Genomic DNA, 23,884 nt, shown 5'->3' on the forward strand with positions numbered 1-23,884 from the left:
CAGCCCCTAAAAAAAACGCGACCGAAACGGCTCATTAATACCCATTCCGCCACGTGTCCTCAGACCACCAAGCAGAGCTCGACAAGTGGCGATCGGTCACGTATGGACAAAAAGGCTGCTTTAGTCAGTCGTTGGCCACCTCTCTCTCACCTCCCAAACCTTCCTTCCTTCGTCACAGAAAAAAAGGGTACATTTGAATTTGCCCAAAATAAGAGAAAAACTATTTATTACTCTCTCTTCCCATCTAAGTTGTATATACGTATATATATGAATACTTTTGAGTTTTAACAAACACCTGCCAATCCCAACCCGGGAGAGTTTAGAGACAGTATACTCAACTCAGAAAGAAGAGACTTGATATAAAAAAAATATCTCTATCTTCTCTTCTCTTCTTTTTGTTATTTAGGGTTGTGTTTTGCAGCAGCAAATAAAACCCCATATTTTCAGAGGAGGCACGTAACGCGTGTTGCGAGTACAATTCCCAGCGAGCCAGAGAGAGAGAGAGAGAGAGAGAGAGAGAGAGAGAGAGAGAGAGAGAGAGAGAGACTATACACGGCCTTAACTACCACACCAATAAAATTATATACAAAACAAAAGTTAGTTCGTTTGTATATACACACACACACATACCATTCTCATTCTCAACTTCTTTCTGATCTTATTAAGCAACCAATAAAGAAAGAAAGAAAAAGAGAATATTCCGGGCAGTCTGGATCGATGTCGCGGGTGGTGGCAGATAACTCGCCGACGCTGGGGCAGCTGCTGAAGCAGGTGGGAGACGTGCAGAAGGAAGCCTCCGGCGACGGAAGCGAGACTCCGGTGCACCACGTCGTAGACGTCGCCGGCGGAGGAGGAGCGGCGGCGGCGGCGACGGCGACGGCTGTCCCCTTCGTGCTGTCCTTCAACAAGCTGACGTACAGCGTTCGGGTGCGTCAGAAGCTGTCCTTCTCGGGGACGAAGACGCTCCTGAACGAGGTCTCCGGCGAGGCCAGGGACGGCGAGATTTTGGCCGTCCTGGGCGCGAGCGGGTCGGGAAAGTCAACCCTGATCGACGCGCTGGCGAACCGCATCGCGAAGGGAAGCTTGAAAGGGACGACGACGCTGAACGGCGAGGTTTTGGAGTCGCGGATGCTGAAAGTGATATCGGCGTACGTGATGCAAGACGACCTTCTGTTTCCGATGCTGACCGTGGAAGAGACGCTCATGTTCGCGGCGGAGTTTCGGCTCCCTCGCTCCATCGGCCCCGCCAAGAAGCGGGCCCGAGTCCAGGCCCTGATCGACCAGCTCGGCCTCCGCGCCGCCGCCAACACCGTCATCGGCGACGAGGGCCACCGCGGAATCTCCGGCGGAGAGCGGCGGCGCGTCTCCATCGGGACCGACATCGTCCACGACCCCATCGTGCTGTTCCTCGACGAGCCCACTTCCGGGCTCGACTCGACCAGCGCGTTCATGGTGGTCAAGGTCCTCCAGCGCATCGCCCGAAGCGGAAGCGTCGTGGTCATGTCCGTTCACCAGCCCAGCTACCGGATTTTGGGACTCCTCGACCGGCTTCTCTTCCTGTCCCGCGGCTCCCCCGTCTTCGCCGGATCTCCGGCCGAGCTCCACCCGTTCTTCTCGGAGTTCGGAAACCCAATCCCCGACAACGAGAATCGCACGGAGTTCACTCTAGACCTAATCCGCCAACTCGACTCCGTCCCCGGCGCCACCCAAACCCTCGTCGACTTCAACAAAGCCTGGCAGCTGAAAAAGACACGTCACCACCACCACCACCAACCGGAAATCTCCCTCAAGGAGGCCATCAGCGCCAGCATCTCCCGGGGAAAGCTCGTCTCCGGCGCCGCCAACGCCGACCCGTCCCGCTCCGTCTCCGTCCCGACCTTCGCCAACCCTCCCTGGATCGAGATTCTCTCCCTAACTCGCCGAGCCGCCACGAACTCCCGCCGGATGCCGGAGCTCTTCGGGATCCGGCTCGGGGCGGTCCTCGTCACGGGCTTCATCCTCGCCACCGTCTTCTGGCGCCTCGACGAGTCACCGAAAGGAGTCCAAGAACGCCTCGGATTCATCGCCTTCGCTATGTCCACCACTTTCTACACCTGCGCCGACGCGTTGCCCGTGTTCCTCCAAGAGCGGTTCGTCTTCATGAGAGAGACGGCCTACAACGCGTACCGCCGATCCTCCTACGTGGTCTCCCACGCCATATCGGCCCTCCCGGGCCTCGCCTTCCTCGCCCTCGCCTTCGCCGCCGCCACTTTCTGGGCCGTGGGGCTCGGCGGCGGATTCGGATTCTACTTTCTCATCATCCTCGCCTCCTTCTGGGCGGGAAGCTCGTTCGTCACCTTCCTCTCCGGCGTCGTACCCCAAGTCATGATCGGATACACCGTGGTCGTCGCAATCCTCGCCTACTTTCTCCTCTTCAGCGGCTTCTTCATAACCCGCGACCGAATCCCGCCCTACTGGATCTGGTTCCACTACCTCTCGCTCGTCAAGTATCCCTACGAGGCCGTGCTGCAGAACGAGTTCGGGGACTCGACGCGGTGCTTCGTCCGCGGCGTTCAGATCTTCGACAACACGCCGCTCGGGGACGTCCCCGAGGCCATCAAGCTCAGACTCCTCTCCGGGATCAGCGACAGCCTCGGGACGAGGATCACCGCCACAACGTGCCTCACCACCGGAGTCGATATCCTCAAAAAGCAAGGCGTCACGGACCTCAGCAAGTGGGCTTGCTTCTGGGTCACCGTCGCCTGGGGTTTCTTCTTCAGGATTCTATTCTACTTGTCGCTCCTCCTCGGAAGCAAGAACAAGCGGAGGTAAGCGATTCTCCGTCGTTTGGTTGGTGGAGGGTTGGTTGGGTTTGGCGGGACTTTTAATTTGTCCTCTTTTTATCTTGTATTTTTTTTTTGTATTTTGGGTTGAGGAATTAATTATTTTTACTATTCGACTTACTGTAATAAGTTAGTTTCATAAATTTTAAATACACGTTTTTTTTTTATTATCTGTTATATATGTTTCAGAGTTACAAATATATATAAATAAATATACTTTCTTAATTATACTGCTACTCTAATTACTGGTAAGAATACAATATGTATGCGATATTGCGAATGTAGTTTAATTTCGTTCCTTGTCCTGCTTTAATGCTTACTAATAGCCTAAGATTATTTGTGTGACGAACAATATAAATTTAATATAATAAAACACACTACTCACCAATCTATTTGAGGTTTATACATGTAAGAGTTGAGAGTCGAGAGAGATATGACGAAAGAGAAACGAGAGGGAAATGAATTCTCTTTGAATCCTGTTATTTTTCTCAACTAACTATTCACGTACAAAATGTACACTTATATAATGGCATAATTTCACACGTTAGAGGCTTCGCTAGGCCATCAGCAAGTTGCTCTCAAATGGTGTGAATTGCACTTGAAGCGACTTGTGGAGAACTTTATCTCGAAGAAAATGAAAGTATTTCCCCATGTTTTGTTCTTGAATGTAACACTCAATTTGCTGCAAAGAGACATAGTACTCAAGTTATCACAATATATTTTTGGTGCCTTGTAGAGTGGTATAGCTTGATATATCACAATAGTGACTGAACCCAAGTTAATTCGAATGTAGTTGTAGTCATCTTAAAGGGTGTGGGGTTCCATCTAAAACCAAGTTTGGTTATTAGAGGAGTAACCTACAAACTTTATAAAGAGTCCAAGATCGTAATATCCAATCGATGTGGGACTATCCTTGATACACCCCCTCACGCGTACAGGCACAGGCACACATTGACACAGGCACTGGAAACGTGAAGTATATATCTGATCAGGTAGTCCACAACCGAGAATAGTCCAACTGATTATCTTTGGTTATTTATAATTTGTGTGCCACTCGTATTGGAAAGTTTTTATTTATTTATTTTGTGACTAAAAAAATTAATTTCATATACAAATAGAGGGGGTTTACGTAAATGACTATTTTAGGCTCTCTACGTCAAATTTGTAGTTTAATTATCTAATAATTAATCAAATCAAATAAACTATAAACTAAGATAAATCTCATGTGCCATGCATGGAGTTAGTTATATCATATACATTTTGTTTTATTATAAATTTATAACTCTTCGTATGAATTCTGACAGATGTCGTAGACAAATATTAGCCACATACATATATATGCTGCAAACTATTGCATTAAATATTACTAACGTGCACAAAAAGTGGGTGTGGGTATTGATTTACATTAACAGTTTGACAGAACGAAATCGGCCACAATTATTCAATTGTGAGCGCAATAAATTGAAAGCATATCATGAAGAAGGGGAATTTAAGATGTGATTATCTTCCGAGCAAAAAAAAATGTGATTATCGTTTGCCCATATTTAAGGTTACTGACATATAGTCTCCTTATTTGTTCAAAGTTAAGTTGTATTTTGTATAAACACTCTGTTTGAATATTTTATGTTATTATATTTATTTGTGTTGGTAAAATACAAATCTTGCCATGTCACATAAAGTACCATATATAATTAATACTTAAAGTTGATCAACAAGATCAATTTACAGCTTACTGCGCGGTTAAATAATACGACAATGAAGTGTCTCGAGGCCTCAATCTACTTCAAGGACTTACCAAAAGTTACCCAAAGTCGATGGTCGACCAGATCATGTTGATCCACATAAACAAATTTCTTGGATATGACATCAGATCTTTGTACACCCTTTACTTCATTGATTCATCTTTAGAGAGAAATAAGTTTGTGCATATCATTACAAACATAATCATCTTTTACTAGAGCATCTCCAATGATAACTAAAATAAATGGTGTGATTTTTACACCAAATTTTAATTTTACTCTAATAGTACCATATTTTACACCAACGAGAATATTCTAATATATATTTTTAAATTAACCAAATTATCTACTAAGTATACATTTAATCTAAAATATATACATTTTAATTATTTAATATGAATTGATTAAATTATAATAATCCTTAAATATTTTGGTGTAAACACCAAATGAGTAGTATTACACGAAATTTGAAAACACTATTTATTTCATAGCCACAATTGATGACTAAGCTATTTGAAACGTGCAAATTACAATCTAACCAACGTTTCAGCTAAGTTTCAAACATAGCCACAATTGATGACGTGACTTTTATTAATCATTTAACAATTTACATGTTTATCCTTTGTTTAAAAGTCGATTGAATATCTCGTCTATTTATTTTGGTTTATTTTCGATTACTTATTACACGCATAAATAAAAATTAACAAAAATTTATTGACGATTCACAAGTTACTTATTTTAATCAATATTTAATTTGTTTCTTATATTATATTCATTAATGATTTTCCTTTTAAATATTCAAATTTGAATCCAAGTACTAAACTTGATGATGTTGTTGACTTGCTTATTAGTAGGACTCAAACGTTGGCTACTGTTTTATTTTCACTCATTTAAACCACACAAGGGTATATTCGACATTTCATAGTCGTAAATTTCAGTAAATGACTAGATTACAAAATTTACCAAACGTGAGATAGATCTTAAATACCACGTTTCAAAAAGGCTACGTTGCTAGTTTGCCCTATAAAAAATACACCATTTGTGGAGTTTTTGTGTTACCAACAGAGCAACTTTACACTATTTATGGAATTTGAATCGATATCATGAGACCACTTGATTATGAAAGCGCTCTCCAAAGATTCTTGAGTATGTGCTCAACAACAACTTAGTGGTCGTGTCTAGGGTTGGAGATCAATCTACATACTACGTTCACAATATCGTAAAGCATCGCATACATGAGACATGCTACAACTAAAAGTGCTCGGACTATATCTAATGTCCCATTCGTGAGATTTTAAGAGATTGCTTCTTAGATACGTGAACTCTATAACGAAAAGGAAGCGGTCCCTTACCGGAATCCTTCGTAGTTAAGTGAACCATTATCCTATCAGCTTTTGATCCTGAAGACATAGTCTCCTCTATTTTTTTACACCAATGTCTTGATTTGAACATGAACTCGGACAACCTTTTTACATAATTACAAATTAGTAGGATGTCGTCTACGTATAGAACAAGAAAAACCACTCGACCTTCGTGTATCAATTTATACACGGAAAGCTCACCTTACAGCTCAAAACTCAAAGTCTTAATATTTCACGATCTTGATACTTACTTAGGCATATATGAACTTCTAAAACTCAAAATCCTTGCTCTCTCGATCTTTCGTCACGAGACAGCTTGGTAAAGCGATGGAAAAACAAATTCTTCAAATATTGTCATTATTTATAAGTTCATTTTGCATCAGCTAGTTAAAATTATATATCGGATCTTAGCAACTGTGGATCGTTTTATTTGTCCCCGTCGGTTATGTAAGCTCTGCCAGTGGGCCATCTCTCCATAGGAAGGAGGTTTTTGTTGTTTTATGGCTAAATGCCATGGTTTATTGAAGTTTTGGAATTGCGCACAAATAAACAATTATATATATATATATATATATATATATATATATATATATATATATATATATATATATAAAGTAAGGATCGAAATACCGTTACCGTTACCGTTCCGAGCTTCAGAATTTACTGGTAACCCCTGGTACCGTAAAGGAATACCGGCGAAAGCAGGAAAAAAAAGGAAACCGATACCGTTGAACTTACCGTTACCGTAGAGGAATACCGTCAAATACCGTATTTACCGAGGGGAATTCAGAAAATAAATATACAAAAAAACATACAAAGTACGTAGGATAAAATTCATAAAATTAAAAATAGTGTAAAATGTTTCAACACAATACCAAATTACAAACACAACAAAAAGTAAGTTCAATAGTACAAACAAAAATGATAAAGTTGAACACAATCCACCAAATACTATAGTTCAACAAATTCAACATAAAAGGGATATAAATGAAATGACTACTCATAGCGATCGTATGCAGCGGTTATACAGTAATCATACCAAGTCATATAATGAGCACATGCACGAAAGTACCTGTCCAAGTGATAGTCGTACTCATACTGAGATGAAGCAACATACATGGAGTGGAGAGGATAACCTGGAACTGGTCGCACCGTTTCGGGAGCTTGACTTGATGCATAGTAGTCCTGGTTGTAACTGGAAGATCCGTCATCATAAGAGGACTCGGTGCCTTGATGACCAATTGATACCGATCCGAAGTTGTAGGACAAGTCATCAACGTCATTGCTAGACGTAAATGACATGATATCATTAAACTAACAATCATGAATCGTATTCATAACAAAGTTCAACGTAACCATAATCATCACTAACTAATAAAAAAATTACAAAATAATTCGGATTAATTACAAAAAAATTATAAACATGAACACAAACTCTAAAATTAAAAACAATTCATAACAATTTCATCATAAATCAATAAACAAGTTCAACATAACCTTAATCATGACTAACTTATAAAAAAATTACAAAATAATTCGGATTAATTACAAAAAAATTATAAACATGAACACAAACTCTAAAATTAAAAACAACTCATAACAATTTCTTCATAAATCAATAAACAAGTTCAACATAAATTTAATCATCACTAATTAATCACAAAATTACAACATAATTCGGATTAATTACAAAAAAATTAGAAACGTGAAGACAAACTCTAAATAAACACTACATTCATGTTCACAACTATCAATTTATACTTAATCTTCAATAATTATCAACAAATTTCAAAAAATACACTCAAAATCATAAAAAAAAAAAATAAAAAAAAAAACATATACACGTCGGGAAGCTCACCGGAAAAGGCGGGATCCAGCGGGATCTGGGAAGAAATCACCTACGTCGCGTCGGGAAGCTGGCGGCACGGCGGGATCCGGGCGGGATCTGGGAAGAAATCAACTTGGTCGCGGCGGAAAGTTGGCGAGCTCAAACCGCACAAATGAGAAAATTTTGGGGGAATCAAGATTTTTATAGCCGGTTTTTTTTTTTTTTTTTTAAGTGAACCGGACCGGGAAGTAAGAACCGGGTTCCTCACTTGTTCCCGGTCCAGTTCCGTCGGAATCACCGGAAACTTCCGTTTTTGGTGGTTCCGGTGCCGAGGAGTTAAAAAAAAGGGATCCCGACCGGCTTCCGTCCGGTTCCCCCGGGATTTCAATCCATGATATAAAGCAATTAGAAGAAATATCAAGTGGAAAATGGTTGGATACGATGAGTCTTATCCAAAAGCAAAAACCAGCAGATGGGAGAGAATCGAAAAAAAGGGAACTCACAAAACTAACAACTCCTGCCAAAAAAAACAAAAAATAAAAAAGCTAAAAAAATCGAATGGCAAGCTTATTACCACCACCGTCGTCTCTCCAGCTCCGCAGCCCCTTCCCACGCGCAAAGCTCCACGCGCCGCCAAAGTTCGCCACCAGAGCGACCACAGACTCAGACGCCGAAACAACCACCCCTTCCTCCTCCGACCAACCCGCCGGCGAGGAGGACGCCTTCGAGGCGCGCCTCAACCGCGTCAAGTACCGCTCCGGCACCGGCAAGAAGGCCGAGCTCCGAAAGACGCGCAAGTCGCAGAGCGGCTCTTCGCCGGAGTCGGCGGCGGCGACGCTGTACCTTCCTCCGGTGGCTCTGAGAGAACCGAAGTCGGCGGTGGGAGGGATGAAGGTGGAGGCGGGGATGAGTCCGTACAGCGAGAAGCTGAACGGAGTGGCGGCGGCGGTGGGGCTGGCGGCGCTGATATCGGTGGAGCTGGCGACGGGGAAGAGCGTGTTCAGCTTCCACGCGCCGGCGGTGGTGTTCACTCAGCTCTACTTCGTGGCCGCCGCCATGACTCTCTTCGTCAAGTTTGAGAAGGAGAGGCTCAGCGTCTGGCCACCTCCCAAAAAATAGAGTAAATCAATCATCGGAAACTTCCATGTTCGCTTTGTATGCTTTATTACTGTTTGTTTGATTCATTCTTTTTTTTTTTTTTTGAATGGTGATCATATTCAGATGTAATTAAACTGAGAAGGATAATACAAGTTGACCGAAATGTACGTGGTTTTTTTGTTTTCTTTTTTTTATTCCGAATTCTAAAGCTTGGTTATTGTATTTCGACTGAATCACAACACTTTGCTTTGCCTTCAGTGAGGCTCGCTCTGCTTTAGGTGGAGTTTGGAGGGTGAGTTTTGCATGAATAACGTAAGAAGTGTGAGGGAGAAAGAGAGCGCTGAGCATGTTTCTTCATAAACGAAATTCGAATGATTAATGTAGACAGAAATTTCATGCTTATGTTTCGGAGAATTTCATTAAGAAACCAAGCCTCTGTGAGAGTTCAGTCAAAACAAGCATTCTTATTCATTTCTTATCTTTTCCAAGTTAGTAAATAACGTTTTTTTAGCCAAGTTTAAAAAAAAAATAAAGAAACGGAGGCCAATGGAAATCCGAAGAAAATATATAAAATTCAGTAATGCAACATCTTACTTACTCGGCACAAAGTTTTATTTTTATTTTTTACTTTGATTATGACAATTAGGTTCAAACTATTTCATACCAATAATCTGTTGCAACCACTGCTTCTCTTGGAATGGTTTGTATTTAACTTGTTTTCATTGAATAAACTAACTTCAGAACACTTTACTCTCTACAACTCTTAAACTCAGCAGCTACACCATTGACAACTTTTCTTCCGGAGAGGTAAAAAAAAACCTATGTTCTGATGCATCCCTAAAGGCAATAAATAAAACATAGTTGACTCAGTTGGTCATTCTATCTCTTCAATTAGAACCTTATTTGAAGATTCTGGATTCTTCTGAGCTTTGGTCGAAACACAAACACGAGAGTACTCCAATGCGGAGGCCTTCTCTGCCCTCACCAGCGCTGCCAAGGACAACCACGCCTCGCCGGGTTGCTCATTAACCCAACACATTACGAAATATATCTTCCTCTCAGCAAGCTTGAGCTTATTCTTCACACCGCGGCTTCCCAAATTCCGTGACGTCTCCGATTTAACCTCCTTTATCCCGGCTTGAATCAGCCTACGCAAGTCAGAGAGCAAACACAACAACGCACCGCGGCCTAAAGTAAGAAGATCCACCGCGTCTTCGACGAGACCCAATCCGAACTGTAAACCGCCCGTGTGCTTGTACGTCGGAGAGCAGGTCTGTTCGAGGCAATACGACAGAGCCTCCATCAACGTCTGTGGCTTCTCGGGCCGGCCCAGGACAGAGGAGATACTCAACGCCACTGAGGCGGAGCCACTGGGATCCGATTTCCAATCGCCGTTGTAAAAGCGGAGCGTGAAACAGTAGCTATATATGATGTCAACGAGGTGCAGTGTTAGGAGCGGCGAGGGCTCGGCGGAGCTTAGCTGGCGAAGCGGAGGCAGAGGGCTTTCGGGGCCGCGAGGGATTTCGCTCGCTTGCTTGGCTTGGCTTTCAAACTCGGGGGACGGTGAGTCCTCTCTCTCGGGGATTGCTTGGACGAGTTGAGCTCCTTCGCGGCTGAGAGTTATTGTTCTTGCCGAGGGAGTCGTCCACCAAGGATCCCAAGGCTCAATCATTCTGCTCAGTTCTCCAGATGCAATAGCTCTTCGGAATATTTTCTTTTCTTCCGAAGATAGATCGTCAAAACTGAGTTGACCTTCTGTAAAGACCGATATTTTGGCACCGCTTCAGCCAGTTGTAACAAAACGCAAGAAATATATCTAAAAATGCTAGGAACTAGATATGTTGTTCAGAAGATTGAATGTCTCACCGGATATAAACTTTTGTATGGTCTGCTCAGATAAAGTTGAAGCTGGAAAAGAAAATTATGACAATTACTGTTAATAAAGCTAGCAAAAGGCAGAATTTATCACTGAGATTAAATTTTTTTTTTTTTTTTTTAAAAACTGCAAATTAATAAAGTATAAACAAACAAGATAGATCTTCCACAAAATTAAATGGTCAATCACTGCATAGCCCCAATGAACATTTCCCTCGTAAGCTGGTTATAAATTCAATCAACTATACGCAACTAGTCAAATTCCTATTATAAGATGTTCAATCTTACTTTCTTTTGGGTATAAGTGTGCGAACCCAGGGTACACCAGACTAAAACTACAAGCCCATGACGATTAACCGGGACACCCTCTAAGCGGCCACAAGTTTTTTGTTTTTAGGGGAAATCACACCTAAAGATAGCGCACCTTTCAACACACACATTATTTTTTTTTTTTTTTTTTTTACAATGGTGGGTATTCTAGGTTCGCCTCACTAGGTTCTGAGTTCCCAGAGGCCCCAAGATTTTGTAAGAACTTAGGTCATACAATCGATCACAACTCAGATACGAAACACTAAAATAAATAATCCCAAGCAATTCCAATAGCACCTTAACAACAATCCTAAGTAGCAACAAGTAGTTCAGACCAGGCCTCCTAAGTGAACTTCTTCATCAATGAAAACTCAAAAACTTTATAGAAACAGATACATACCTTCCTCGTTCATATCTTCTGTTTCTTCTTCAGAATGAAATCGCTTTAGTATGTTTAGCATTTTCCCCTTCGTCTCGTCATTAGGCTTCAAATGTTGAAGCTCCTCAACAACGTTTTCGCGCATAAAGGACTCTGTGCAACGAAGACTGTGGGACTGCCAACATCATATGAAAGGGAAATAATTATATCAAACTCAATGGAAGAAGAAAAAAAAAATCATCAATAAAATAGCACATATAACAAAATAAAATAAATCATCCACTAAGATCATCCAACCACCAAAGTAGAATATTAGGCCATTAGAAAATTTGAAAATCAAACCCACAATGAGGGTTTGCTTTAGATGTTTACAAGTTTGAAAACAAGCACGATGTTGGTGAGTCAAAGCCTTTCGAAGTTCAACGTTTAGATTCTGAAGGACATTTGGCATAAAAGAAATTTGTCTCTCTCAATATAGTCTATACACACACATATACACATACACACCTTGTAGCAGTGCAGAGAACAGTACCGCGAGTTGCATCGAGGGCAAGTGTATTGAGAAAACTGTTTCTCGCACCTGAATTTCCACACACGGAATGACTTGTTCATTTCAAAGTAGATTAAATGTCGAAACTAGAGATGCAGAAATACCAGGAGCAAGTTGGGCAAGAACATACACGTGGCAGACTATCCGAGACGGAGGATCGAGCGGCGACGGAGAGGAAGGTTTGCTGTGGCTGATAATATCGTCCGCCATAGCCAAAACCTAGCTCGGAGCAACTTTATTTCTGTAAGAAGGTAAGGTCGGGTGATTCGCCTGTGGAAACCAGATGAGAAACCGAAGCCTCCAGAAATGAGTATCCGATATTCCATTAGAAGCTAAAATGCTAAATAAAAAGTATATATTTTTATATAAACCCCTAATTTACAAACCTAAAAGTCTGGAAGCCGATGACGAAGACAGCGGAAACGGCCGACCGAGATTTTTCGGAAGCGTCGTTGCCAGCGAGGACAGAGCAGAGGTCGGCGACGGGGCGGAAGCGGCTTGGCAGAGGCGGACTCGGCGGAGGAGAAAGAGTCCTGTCAAGTCGCGCAGAGGAATCGGAAGCGCGCGTCGAGTGAGCGCGAGGACAGAGAGACAACAGGCGAGAGGGAGAGATGGCGGCGCCTGGTCGCTGGTCGCGCGGGAGAGAGAGGAAGAGGGGGAAAGGGTGGTGGCGTTGTTCAGGAGAGAGGGGACGAGAGTCGGTGAGAGAGGGAGGAAGAGAAAGACAGCGGTGAGAAAGAATGGAGAAGAAGAAATAAGGTGAACAAAATAAGATGAACAGTAAATAACACGAAAACTAGATTTTTTTTTTTTTTTTTTTTGAGGGGAAAACTAGATATTTGAGTCCATTAAGTATAGACTTATTTATCGTTTTGATTTGCCAGTCAGTCAACTTTTAGTAAATTTTTTAGTAAATAATAGTCATGATCAAATATATACACATATAAATTGATTGAAATGTTCTATCAAAATTTTGGCCATTTAAAACTTACAAAACATTGACTATTTATACAAAATTTAAAAAACGTTGGTTAATTAAAAAAATTTCTAATTTTAGTTGACAGAATTGCTAATTATTTGTATTTTTTTAAAGACATTAATATTCGATATCAGTGAAATTTGTTCAATCCGGTATTGAGACTTTGAAAAAAAAATGGAATCCGGACTGGTTACCGACCGGATTCCTCAAAAGTTCAAACCTTGATATAGATTAAGAAATTTCTCTTTCGGAAAAGGATTCTCCGAGTAGATTCTTCTTCTTCCTTATTTCTTAGCGATTATGAAGCTTGGATTGTGAACATTCATTGGGTTGTTTTTTGGGATATATGTTCTTATCGTTCATAGTGCATAACGAACTTTGAGATGAGAATTTGGTGGATTATGCAAATTTGTTGAACCTTATTAACAGATTCGATTGTGCTTGTGTTTGTTTATTGTGCGTGCCATCTACATTGTGATTGTTGGTTAAGCGATCAGAATTCCTAATTGTAGCAGTCAGAGCTTTGGTTAGAAAAATCTTGAATTCAATAAAGAAAATTTGATGAACCTCGTCAACAAATTTGATTGTGTTTGTGCTTGCCAACTGTGTGTGCGCGATCGGTGTTCAAGTGATTGGAACTCCTATAGGATCACCTAGAGAAATTTCACAATGCATACCTGCTAAGTTAAGAAATATAAAAAATAGACTTCTTATTTGCAAAATATCAAAAAATAAACTTTTGACCCAAAAGCAGACAAAAATATCATTTGAAGACATTTAAACTTTTTTTTAAATATCATTGTAAGTTATCGTAATTTATCAAAAATTATAAGAATTAATCAAAATTAATGTAAACTGAGGAAACAACAACTTTTTTTTCAACAATGACTACAAAAAGAGTCGTTATGTTTAAATCAAATTAAATGAAAAAAATTATGATAAATTAAGATGATATTCGAAGGTCATCGTAATCCATCGTAATCCATCGTAATTTATCGTAATTTCTTAATTTAATTTGATTTAAAAACGACGACTCTTTTTATAGTCATTATTGGCAAAAAGAGTCGTTTCCTCAATTTACCTTAATTTTCATTAGTTCCGATAAATTACGATGAAATTCAATATTTTTTGAATGATTGAGTTTAAAATAAATTTCATTTTAAAAAATTAAATTTAAATATCTTGAAATGGTATATTTGTCCTTTGAATCAAAAATTCATTTTTAGATATTTTATAAGTAAGAAATCGTTTATTGATATTTCTTAATTTAGGAGGTCTGCATTTTGAAATTTCTCATTCAAGATCTGGTGTAAAAATAACTGGAGAAGCGCACTAACATGTCACAAACTACTCAGATATATCAAGTGCACAGAATCCAAGTAATAACGAAGTCAAATAAACCCCGTCACAGATGTATTCATAAACGTATGTCAAAGGATAATAAAAAAAAACATTAGCTTCTTTTTCTTTTGTCTACTTGTATCCTGTCTCCGGCCAGAAATAAATAAAGCGCCATTATTGTTTTATAATTATGGTATAAATTTAAAAAAAAATAAAACAAAAGGCGAATGCCACGTAACTACAAATGCCCCTTCTATAAGTCCCAGAGATGTGGGTGAACTCGGTTCAAACTTCAAATTCTACATCTAAAATGATTCTCTATACTCTTTTCTAGTTTACAAGCAAAACTTACGCAGACCCATACTTTCTCCAATCATGGCCAACCCTCAAAAAATAGCCTACTTTCTTCTATTGAATAATAGCATGATTCTCCCGTGTGTTACTATTGACCTTCACATACTACAATTGGGTAACATTGTATAACAAGAAACTAGGTTGTTCGGGTAAAAAAATCGTTGACTGCAAGATAGGCATCTCCATGAGCCACGGCGTCTTCTGGCTCGGGCATGTAAAGACTCGAAGCACTTGCCTACAGAGCAGAGAGATATACACCCATTTTTAGCACACACAAAGATCTTGTTTTCATGACTACCAAAGTTTATCAAGTAAATCTAAAATGTATGTACCTTAGCATCAAGTTGAACCTCCCCGTTGCTGTCTGTTACGAGACATGCACCGTGTGCCTTCAACCATTCGACACATTCCTCTAATCCGTTATCCGAATCTTTCTCGTTTGTGAAGCCCAGAACCTGAGCAATGTATGACACGGGCAGTGTGGGCCGGTACGACCGAGATATGCAGCTCACTGCTCTGAAACGCATCTTTTCGACGTATAGGTCTGCACAACAACAAAGGAGAAGAGATTCATGGATGAGAGTTTTTTAAACTCTCTCTAAAATGCATAGACAGCTCGTAAGTGGCTATACTCACCCATGAGACATCCACTTAAGTTCGGAGCTGTTTTGTATAGTCTGAAAAACATGACATAATTTCCCGACGTGACAGCTCCACGAACCGCGAGAGCGTGCTTGACAGCTTCATCCTTTTTGGCGTCTTTTGATAATCTGAACTCAACACACCACATCTCAGTACATATGAAGGAAGTTCATTGCAAGTCCATGCTAATAAATGACACCGTGGATTTTTTTTTAATATGTTAATAAAAATAGTAAAACGAGTGGATGAAAAAAAAAAAAAAAAAAAAAAACACCCAACGCGACTTGAACCTAGCATACGGTAACGAATATTTACTCATGTTTTCACTCAATTACTTCTGACAAGGGTAAAAACAACCAAATAAATTTTCCTAATTTTCTAAAGAAACTTAGATATGTACAACAGAATCAAAAGGCATCTAAACTTTCGAGAGCATGGAAGGTCATGCCAAACCTGTTTTCTTGGAAGACAGCAAATAATAAATAAATAATTTAAGTTTAGCGTGACTCAAACCAATCTCCTCACTGAGCTATCCTCACTTGTCGAGACGGCAAAATCATTAATTGGCCACCTTTCGATTTATCACAATTACTAATAAGCCGTGACAGACTTGTGTGATTTATAAGCCACAGAAGTCATTGTGCTTCTTCGAAGTTTCCCAATCATTTACCTAACATCATCTACATACCCTAAACCTCCCAGACCATGTCAAACTAAGAACCCAAAACTAGGCATAAAAAGCAAATGCAATTTTTACAAACTTATTTCAAAACGTAAAGTCATCTTAACTTACCTCGACAGTGATGATACCAGATCTCGATTATTATTAGAATGCAAAATAACACAAAGCAGGTTATATGCAGCAAACTCCATGTGGCATCCCTCGTTTCCGTCAGCATAAAGAGATTTAAGCTGAGATTGACACTGCAATACATCAAATGAGTAAGTTTTAAACAGTACTTTTGTTTTAATATACGCTGAATCCAGAAAGAGAAACAGACTCGAGTCTATTTATTAAGTCTTGGGCCCGAGTCTATTTATTAAGTCTTGGGCCCTAAGACACCGGACATTTATTATTTCCAGCAAGCAAGTGAAAAAGGACCATCATTCAAGCCAAAATTGATCACTAAATGAAAATATGATAATGCCTAAAACATAATATTCATAAAACGTCTCTAGCATAAGCACGCACAAAATTTTCTTCTTTGTGTCGTTGAGTCAGCAGCAGCAGTATAAAAATTAATATTGGAGCAAATATACTAAAATGGCATTAAAAAAACTGAGGAAACATACCTGATTATACTCCGGCAGATCCCCAACTTCCAGCGCTAATCGAGCATGGGTTTCATACACCTGAAATATGAAAGAATAAATAAATTCAAAGGTAATACACCTACAAGGACACAAGAAGAAATACATTTTCTTTTTCGAGTTACAAGTTCCAACACAATTATTTATAGCAATACATAGAACACTCATATACCATATAAACGATATGCCAACTCTTTAAATGACTACACACTCAGAGTCGCTTGATAGATAGACACCACATGTGATGGGGATATCTGAAACTATACCTTAACAGTTAGATGATTACTGATTCTTTGTACAGTTAAATCCTGGCGAATAGACTTCAACTGATCACACTTATAAAGGTAATTCTTTGGAGAATTTTGGACCATGAGCAGAGATTTTTCTAGGACTTCCTCTGGTCTTACCTGAAGAGAAAGGATCAATAATCAATGAAGCGGAAAGTTATGATTGGTAACAGATGAAACAAAGATTTAAAATAAAATTAAAAAAAAAAAGTTATTATGAGTGAGATGGTGATAGTTACAGAAGCGGGGTCAGGAGCAGAAGTAAGTCGCAAATAACGTTTCTCAATTTCTTGACACGTCCCCTTAACAGTAAGAGCATCCCAGTCAATGTCCTCAACAGCCTTGCTGCCACCATCTTCGAAATTCTGGCTAAGAATCAGGGCAGTTGCCCTTCTAGAATACAAGTTTCGGGCACCAGTGTTTTTTGCTTTGGGGCGATTTGTATCTGCTCCACGTCTTTGGGCCTTTTCAAAACGCTTGGAACGACTTTCGCGTCTCTTTCTCTCCTCGGGTGAATCCGCTAGTAACATCGCTCCAGCGTAATACTCGGTCAGATCTTGTTCCTTGTCGCTATCACTAGAAGCATCACCATTATTGTCAGCAGCAACGAAACTATCCACAAGACGCTGCCGTTTAACTGGCTTCCGGATATATTTATTTGAACCCCTCTGTTCCATTGAGGGAAACCTTGTACTAGGCAAATTGTCGACCTTGCTCCCAGAATACATAAAACTCGTCTGCAAAAAAATTATGTATCAACAAAATAAAATGGAGGCATACAGTCCGCACCTAATGTTCTCACCAAAGTATGTACTACTTACTACTGCATGCATATAAGGAACAATATAAATTATAATGTGACATACCTTTCTGTCTCTTTCATTAACCCAACTCGCATAATTTGAAGTGTCGTGATTGATGGATGCTGGATTTTCAACTGGTTTCTCCTCTTGTATAGGCTCCCACCTACTTTTGGTTCGTCTACTTGGACTTCTCTTTAATTTTTCCAGTGAAGTTATAGGAGCTGAACTACGTGAGGTGCTGCATAACAAGATATATTCGTGGATCAGCAAAAAAGCATACAAATTTACAGAATATAATTTGATCAAGCTATGTTTCCTTCTAAAAGTGTTTCAGAAAATGATAGTCAAAAGTAGCTTTAATTTTAAGTCAGGGGGAACAGAAAACCAAATTAGTAATGTGGTTCATCTTTAGTTATTGAGTCATAGAATTGCTTTGAATACGACTAGCACAAAGGCCCACTGCAAAGATTCCGCACAATTTAATTTCTGGCAGAACCTAATCTCGTGCTTTGAATTCAACGCTCAAAAGAGAGAATCCATAATTCACACTCCCTTGCTAGTTGCTAGGTAAAAGCGAACTAACAGGACTTATATGAATCACAAGACAACACTAAACCAAAGCAAATAAACACATTATTGTTCCAGCGATACACCCAAAAAAAAAAAAAAAAAAAAAAAAACCAGAAAGTCACGCTAACGAGGACATAGCATGAGAGAGAGAGAGAGAGAGAGAGAGATACCCCTGCTTCATAACATCTGCATTAGGCATGGGAAAAAGAGGCTCCACATCCCAGTCACGAGTGTAAAGTGTACCATCAGCTGTTGCCTTGGTGAGCATCTAAAAGAAAAGTACAGAAAAATCAACATCTTAGCAAGCATAAAGTTTTTGCACCTATGTGCGGACTGTGCATTCACACATGGTTATGCAACTCCATCTACAAACATAAGTTTTATTTGAGTTGTAGTTAACACGCACGATTCAGCAATTAGCATAATTTAATATATGATATTTTTTCTTCAGAAGATGTATGATACTTTTTTACTTTCTCATTTTTCTTTAGTTCTAGAACTTTGAACACCATATTTTTATGATCAATGAAATACTTGTCTCCTTTCAATATGCGTAAAAAAAAATAAAAAAAAAATATATGAAAAAAGCTACTAACGACTTATACGTAACTACCAATAAGATTATCATAAAAAATGAAGCTAACCTCCTTCATGACAGCTTGACAAGCTGCCATTTCTACATCATCGCTGCAGCGAGCCAGAGCTCTTTCAACATAGCCACGCAATGATTTGGGGAACATACCAGGCTGCAACACAATCATGACAATTCATGGCAGATTTTACATCAATATACTATATTAGACATAATATTTAATCCGGACTAATGAACTTGGCCCCAATAGCCTTTCAACAGAAAGGGAGCAACAAATTATTGGCTTCCATTAGAAAACAAATCCAACATAAAGATGACTATATTATTCTATAATCAAAGATAATGAATTGGAGTTTTCACCTTTAGTATAGAATCCGCACTTGAACTGGAAGAGTCCTTGTCATGCGGCTTTGGTAAGGATACACTGATGTATGCAGGTTTAGTTACTGCAGTGGTCGAGCTATCCTTTTCGATTTTCGGTAAACTGAGGGCCAAATTCGAAGCAATTCTTGGGTTTGTTGGAATCTGCATTTTACTTACCCTTTGTGCTTCTAACGATTGTGCACTATGTGGAGATGGTTGATAGGTCTGGGGCTCTGATGGTACCTGATGAGTAGCAGGATATGACAAATTTGGCCCCGGTGGGCATGGAGCGGAAGATACCTGATGATTCGCAGGATACTGTGAAGTCGAACCATGGATATATGTGGATTTTTGTTGATCCTGAAAGCTATTGTAAGAATAAATTTGATCCGAAGGCGTCTGAATATGGGGTTGTTGTACGGGAGGAGCATGATAATTTTGGGAAGTGGGAGCTCCATGTCTCCAATAACCATCATGAGCTCCATTAGCTACACCACCAGACTGATCACAAAACCAATTAACAAAAAGATGGAAACAGTATAGTAGTAGAGCATGTCTTCTTATAAGACAAAAGTTAAATCACCCCAAAATAACCTATAAGACAAGACTAATCTAAAGGGTATCTCTCTAGCAAGTGCTACATTTTGGAACTAACACACCAACCTAACCACTTAATGCATTCCTATATACAATGATGTGGCAACGAGTCAAAATATGAGAACAACAAAAATAATAACAAAATTTAAAATAAAAAATAAAATAAAAAATAAAAAAAAGATGATGATTGAACTTCAATTCTAGGACACTCAACACAGAGGTTAATAGCATAACAATAGATAAATTTTCATAACACCGTGATCCACCAAAATTTCCCTTTTCCCTTAGAATTTTAAATCAAATTAGGATAGCAAAAAGTGAAATCACTTTGACCATGTAACACTATAAGAGTTATCTAATTGATTATTTTTCAAAACCCACTTCTGAAATTTCTTGGAACTTTGCAGACCCGCGATTCTAATTTACAAGCTCGTCAGATTATAATTAATTATGCTAGTAAAAATGCCCCTATCTCCACAAAACTAATATGTTATGCACCAAACACATAAACGAAATGCACAGGCATGTCATTCTCAGAACAACTTCAAACCTGCACTGGGGCCAACTCAGACGAAATGACCTCGGGCCTCCAGGATGGGGCGTACGGTGGTGGAGGCGGTGGCGGCGGTGGTAATGGCGGTGGCGGTGGCGGTAACTGACTATTTGAAGGTATATAGCCTGGCGTGATCTCGGGAGCTGAACCCCCAAAACTGGATGCACCAGGAACAGATGTACCCTCCGTCCCAGGCGCACAAGTAACTTCCGTCTGATTGTAATAGTCCGCCCACTGCTGCTGATAATTTACAGAAGTAGCTGTGGCCGTTCCAGAGCCATAAACAGCACTTGTGCCCGAGTTGTACTGTGAATATTGCTGCGGATTGTAATTTGCGTAATTGGGGTCACTCCATTGGGTGGTCTGATTATTGTAACCACTGCTTGGGTAACCAGCTCCGGATGTCTGATAATCACCAGGATTGTAGTAAGTGCTTGAAGAATAACTTGAAGACCCAGCATAAGACCCAGTATTCTGAAATGAGGAAATAGGCTGATAAGGAGCACCTGTGCTTTGATGTGCTCCTACGGGTTGCGTGTACGCAGTGTTAGTCTGCTGTGGGTACCCACTATAGTAACTCGAGTATCCTGTGCTTCCATAACCATACGGATCATTAGGATTATATGCGGCATAGCCGCCGTATTCTTGCGTTGCATTTACTGTTCCCAAACTTGACGAACTACTCACAGGTTCCTGAACATTCTGGTCGTACTGGTATGTCGAACTAGTATACATTCCATTTTCTGTTGAACTATTGTCCACCTTGTAAGGGTTCCATGTTGAGGATTCAGTGCCCGCCGTCGAAGGAAGATACGTCGACGCTTGTCCTTGGTTTGCACTGGCAACGTTCTGTTTCTATTGAAAGACAAGCATGACAAAGCATTATAATCAGCACAAAGAAGACGGAAGTGACAACGGCATTCTTACACCCTTCACGAGTAAATAATCACATACACGCTTCTTTCAAGCCATCTAGCTCACAACCTAGAGATATTCATCTTTTAAGGTCCTTTTATTTTTTTCATGTTAAAAAAGAGGGTCCTTTAATTTTTTCCTGTGTCATCCTTGACATTTAAAGAAAATGAAGGTCTATGTAACTGGGCCTTCTAACTCTTTAAGAATAAAAGTACTATCAAATCAACATTGCACTATCAGAGACTAAAACCATATGTTGTGTTTTTCATGCTTCAGATTCACAATACTGTATCTGCTTGGTATAGCTTCCTTCTAAATTCCAGGTTTGTTAAACATATAACTAACGAACCAAATCCAAACTATTCGTACTTGGGAAAAAGTAGGAAATACAGAAGTCAATAGCCATCCTATACGATGGACTTTACGTATATGTATATACATGTATGTATGAAGATTTTACCTCTAACAAACTGGAGTCCATCGTTGCCATTGTATCGGTATTACTTCCTTGATTCATCACTATTCATTAGTCAATATCCTGGCAATACATAAAAAGATTAAATTAGTACATTGAAAAAAAAAATTATACAAGAAACTAGGTTTATTCAAAAGCTAGGGAAACTTATAATAACCCTAACTGAGGTTATAAAAGAATCATTCCTAACCTCCGAAATAGACTCCCAAAGTATAACTTCGAAGAATCGACGATGTTCTTAGCGCCTCAACTCGCGGGATCAAAGAAATCGAGTTCCGCGATAACTCAGTAAATAGAAAACTTTGAAAGAAAAAAAAAACAAAAACAAAAACGAAACCGTGCACGAAAAAATTACGGCAGAAAAACTAATTGTACAACAAATTTTCACGGGCAATAGAAAAGGCCAAGACTCTGAGAAGGATATCAAAAGATTTAGGAAAAGGAGTATATGCGAAGGTGAGAATTTGGGCGACCGATTTTGGAGAGCGAGAGAGAAAAAAAAAAGGAACGAGTCAAGGTAGGGTCGGTGTTCGGGGTTGGGACTGGATGAGGAAGATGGTTACTTACCATCAAACTTCTTGTCATTTACAATTACAACTTTGTTTTTGCATTTTACTTCATTTTTCATTTTTTTTTATTTTAATTAACATTTTATGATAAATAAAAAAACACTGTTTTACATAACTCAATATTGGGCATAACTTAGAGCCGATCGGTGAAATCGTAAATTGGACCGAATCACTAGTTTTCAGACCAATGATTCGATTTTAAATGGTTTAATTTTTTACCGATTTGGTCTATTCCGGTCCAATTTATACTTTTAAAGAGTCCGATCTGGTCTAAAAATTTTTGACCATGGTCTAGATCAGACCGTTTTGTATTTAAGAAAAAAAAAAGAATGTATGTCTAAAGCAGTCTAAAAGTGGACCAGACCGATTACTATTTTAGAAAAATAAATATAAAAAATAGGTCTAAAACGGTTTGAAATAGTTTAAATCGGACCGGACCGTTTTAAGTTTTAACTGGTTTGGTCTGGTCCGATTTTTTTTCTTATTTGGTCCGATCCAGTTAATTTTTTTTAAATTGTTTAGACCGGTCAAATTTGATTTTAGACCCCCCCAACTCAATAGTTACCTTCGATCGAAGATTTAAGTTTATACCAGTTCAAATATTATCGGTAATTATATACAATTTTATATATAGTTAATAGAAGCAAAAATACCTAATATTTTCCCACAATCATACTTATCTACCCATTTTTTTCAGCGGCAAAAATACTAAATATTACGTTTTAGTTGTACCGTAGATACCTAAGCCGTTAAGTTTGATGGAAAAACATATGTCAGCCTCAGATTTAATGTTAATATTTTTTTCTTAAAACTCATTAAATATTAATTAAATAATTGTATAATACATAAAAATTCAAAAGAAAAAAAAAACACTCTCCTCGTATACATAAATTATTAATTTTTTATTAAAAGTAATCAAAATGAATTATATACTTTTATAATCCAAAATAAATTATATGAAAAAAATCTATCTTCATTTGATTAAAAATTATTATGATTAATATTTAACTAATTTTAAAAAAAAATTACTGGTAAAAGAAATTTGTATTTTAAAATGATATAATTAATTTTTAGTGGGCATTGTACATTTGTAGTCAAAACTAAACTATAAAATTGGGATGTAGCCAACGTTTGCAAACGTTTAGAAAAATAGTCAATGACAACTATATTTGACTTAAATATCATTATATTAAACATATTATAAATAACAAAAAAAATATAAATAATTTAAAAATTCGACAATTAATGTACCAATTAGTGAGCTTTCTACAGTAGTAGACATGATTTTTCATCCAACACAATGGGTCTTTTTTTTAAGATCTCCTCGCCACGAATCCGTAGGATTTTGAATCACTCAATTTTGAATTCTTATGAGAAATATATGGATTTTTGAAGTTTTAATGAGGGAAAAAAACTGTATTAGATAGAAAGAGTGACAAATTATTGTAGCAAAAAAAAAACGGTTGGAATGAAAAATTGGAAAATTTAAATGGTTTATTCAAGTATCGTTTCATCTGTTTGATTATTTTTTAATAAGTTTTCAAATGTTGGCTATATCGTAAACATGATGTT

The 23,884-nt window shown here is 38.9% G+C and overlaps 4 protein-coding genes across 5 annotated transcripts; 2 read left to right on the forward strand and 2 right to left on the reverse strand.

Moving 5' to 3' along the window:
• Positions 1-242: 242 nt before the first annotated feature.
• On the forward strand, positions 243-2,987 carry LOC149379313 (ABC transporter G family member 16-like). The gene has a single exon (XM_089603768.1). It carries the CDS (start codon positions 718-720, stop codon positions 2,809-2,811), a length of 2,094 nt encoding a protein of 697 aa, XP_089459894.1. The 5' UTR covers positions 243-717; the 3' UTR covers positions 2,812-2,987.
• Positions 2,988-8,152: 5,165 nt separating this feature from the next.
• On the forward strand, positions 8,153-9,022 carry LOC149379314 (FKBP-type peptidyl-prolyl cis-trans isomerase). The gene is made up of 2 exons (XM_089603177.1): positions 8,153-8,870; positions 8,972-9,022. The coding sequence occupies exon 1, from the start codon at positions 8,309-8,311 to the stop codon at positions 8,867-8,869; it is 561 nt and encodes a 186-aa protein (XP_089459303.1). The 5' UTR covers positions 8,153-8,308; the 3' UTR covers position 8,870; positions 8,972-9,022.
• Positions 9,023-9,203: 181 nt separating this feature from the next.
• On the reverse strand, positions 9,204-12,744 carry LOC149379315 (HIT-type Zinc finger family protein). 2 transcript variants are annotated; one of them, XM_089603175.1, is made up of 6 exons: positions 12,348-12,744; positions 12,092-12,231; positions 11,919-11,991; positions 11,433-11,586; positions 10,715-10,756; positions 9,204-10,603 (listed from the first exon to the last, which is right to left on the reverse strand). In XM_089603175.1, exons 2-6 carry the CDS (start codon positions 12,169-12,171, stop codon positions 9,723-9,725), a joined length of 1,230 nt encoding a protein of 409 aa, XP_089459301.1. In that variant the 5' UTR covers positions 12,172-12,231; positions 12,348-12,744; the 3' UTR covers positions 9,204-9,722. The 2 variants fall into 2 exon arrangements, with proteins under 2 accessions (XP_089459301.1, XP_089459302.1); XM_089603176.1 differs by having other exon boundaries at positions 12,092-12,259.
• A 1,570-nt stretch (positions 12,745-14,314) lies between these two features.
• Positions 14,315-22,305, reverse strand: SAC3A (SAC3/GANP/Nin1/mts3/eIF-3 p25 family). The gene is made up of 14 exons (XM_089602569.1): positions 21,934-22,305; positions 21,729-21,806; positions 20,351-21,208; positions 19,201-19,704; positions 18,893-18,994; positions 18,419-18,516; positions 17,742-17,916; positions 17,115-17,612; positions 16,855-16,995; positions 16,571-16,630; positions 16,071-16,201; positions 15,272-15,405; positions 14,968-15,179; positions 14,315-14,870 (listed from the first exon to the last, which is right to left on the reverse strand). Exons 2-14 carry the CDS (start codon positions 21,783-21,785, stop codon positions 14,772-14,774), a joined length of 3,069 nt encoding a protein of 1,022 aa, XP_089458695.1. The 5' UTR covers positions 21,786-21,806; positions 21,934-22,305; the 3' UTR covers positions 14,315-14,771.
• Positions 22,306-23,884: the final 1,579 nt, after the last annotated feature.

Source organism: Urtica dioica, chromosome 12 (genome assembly GCF_054948205.1).
Source record: "Urtica dioica subsp. dioica isolate 48M chromosome 12, U.dioica_male_clone48M_v1_H2, whole genome shotgun sequence".
In the NCBI taxonomy this organism is placed as follows: Eukaryota; Viridiplantae; Streptophyta; class Magnoliopsida; order Rosales; family Urticaceae; genus Urtica; species Urtica dioica.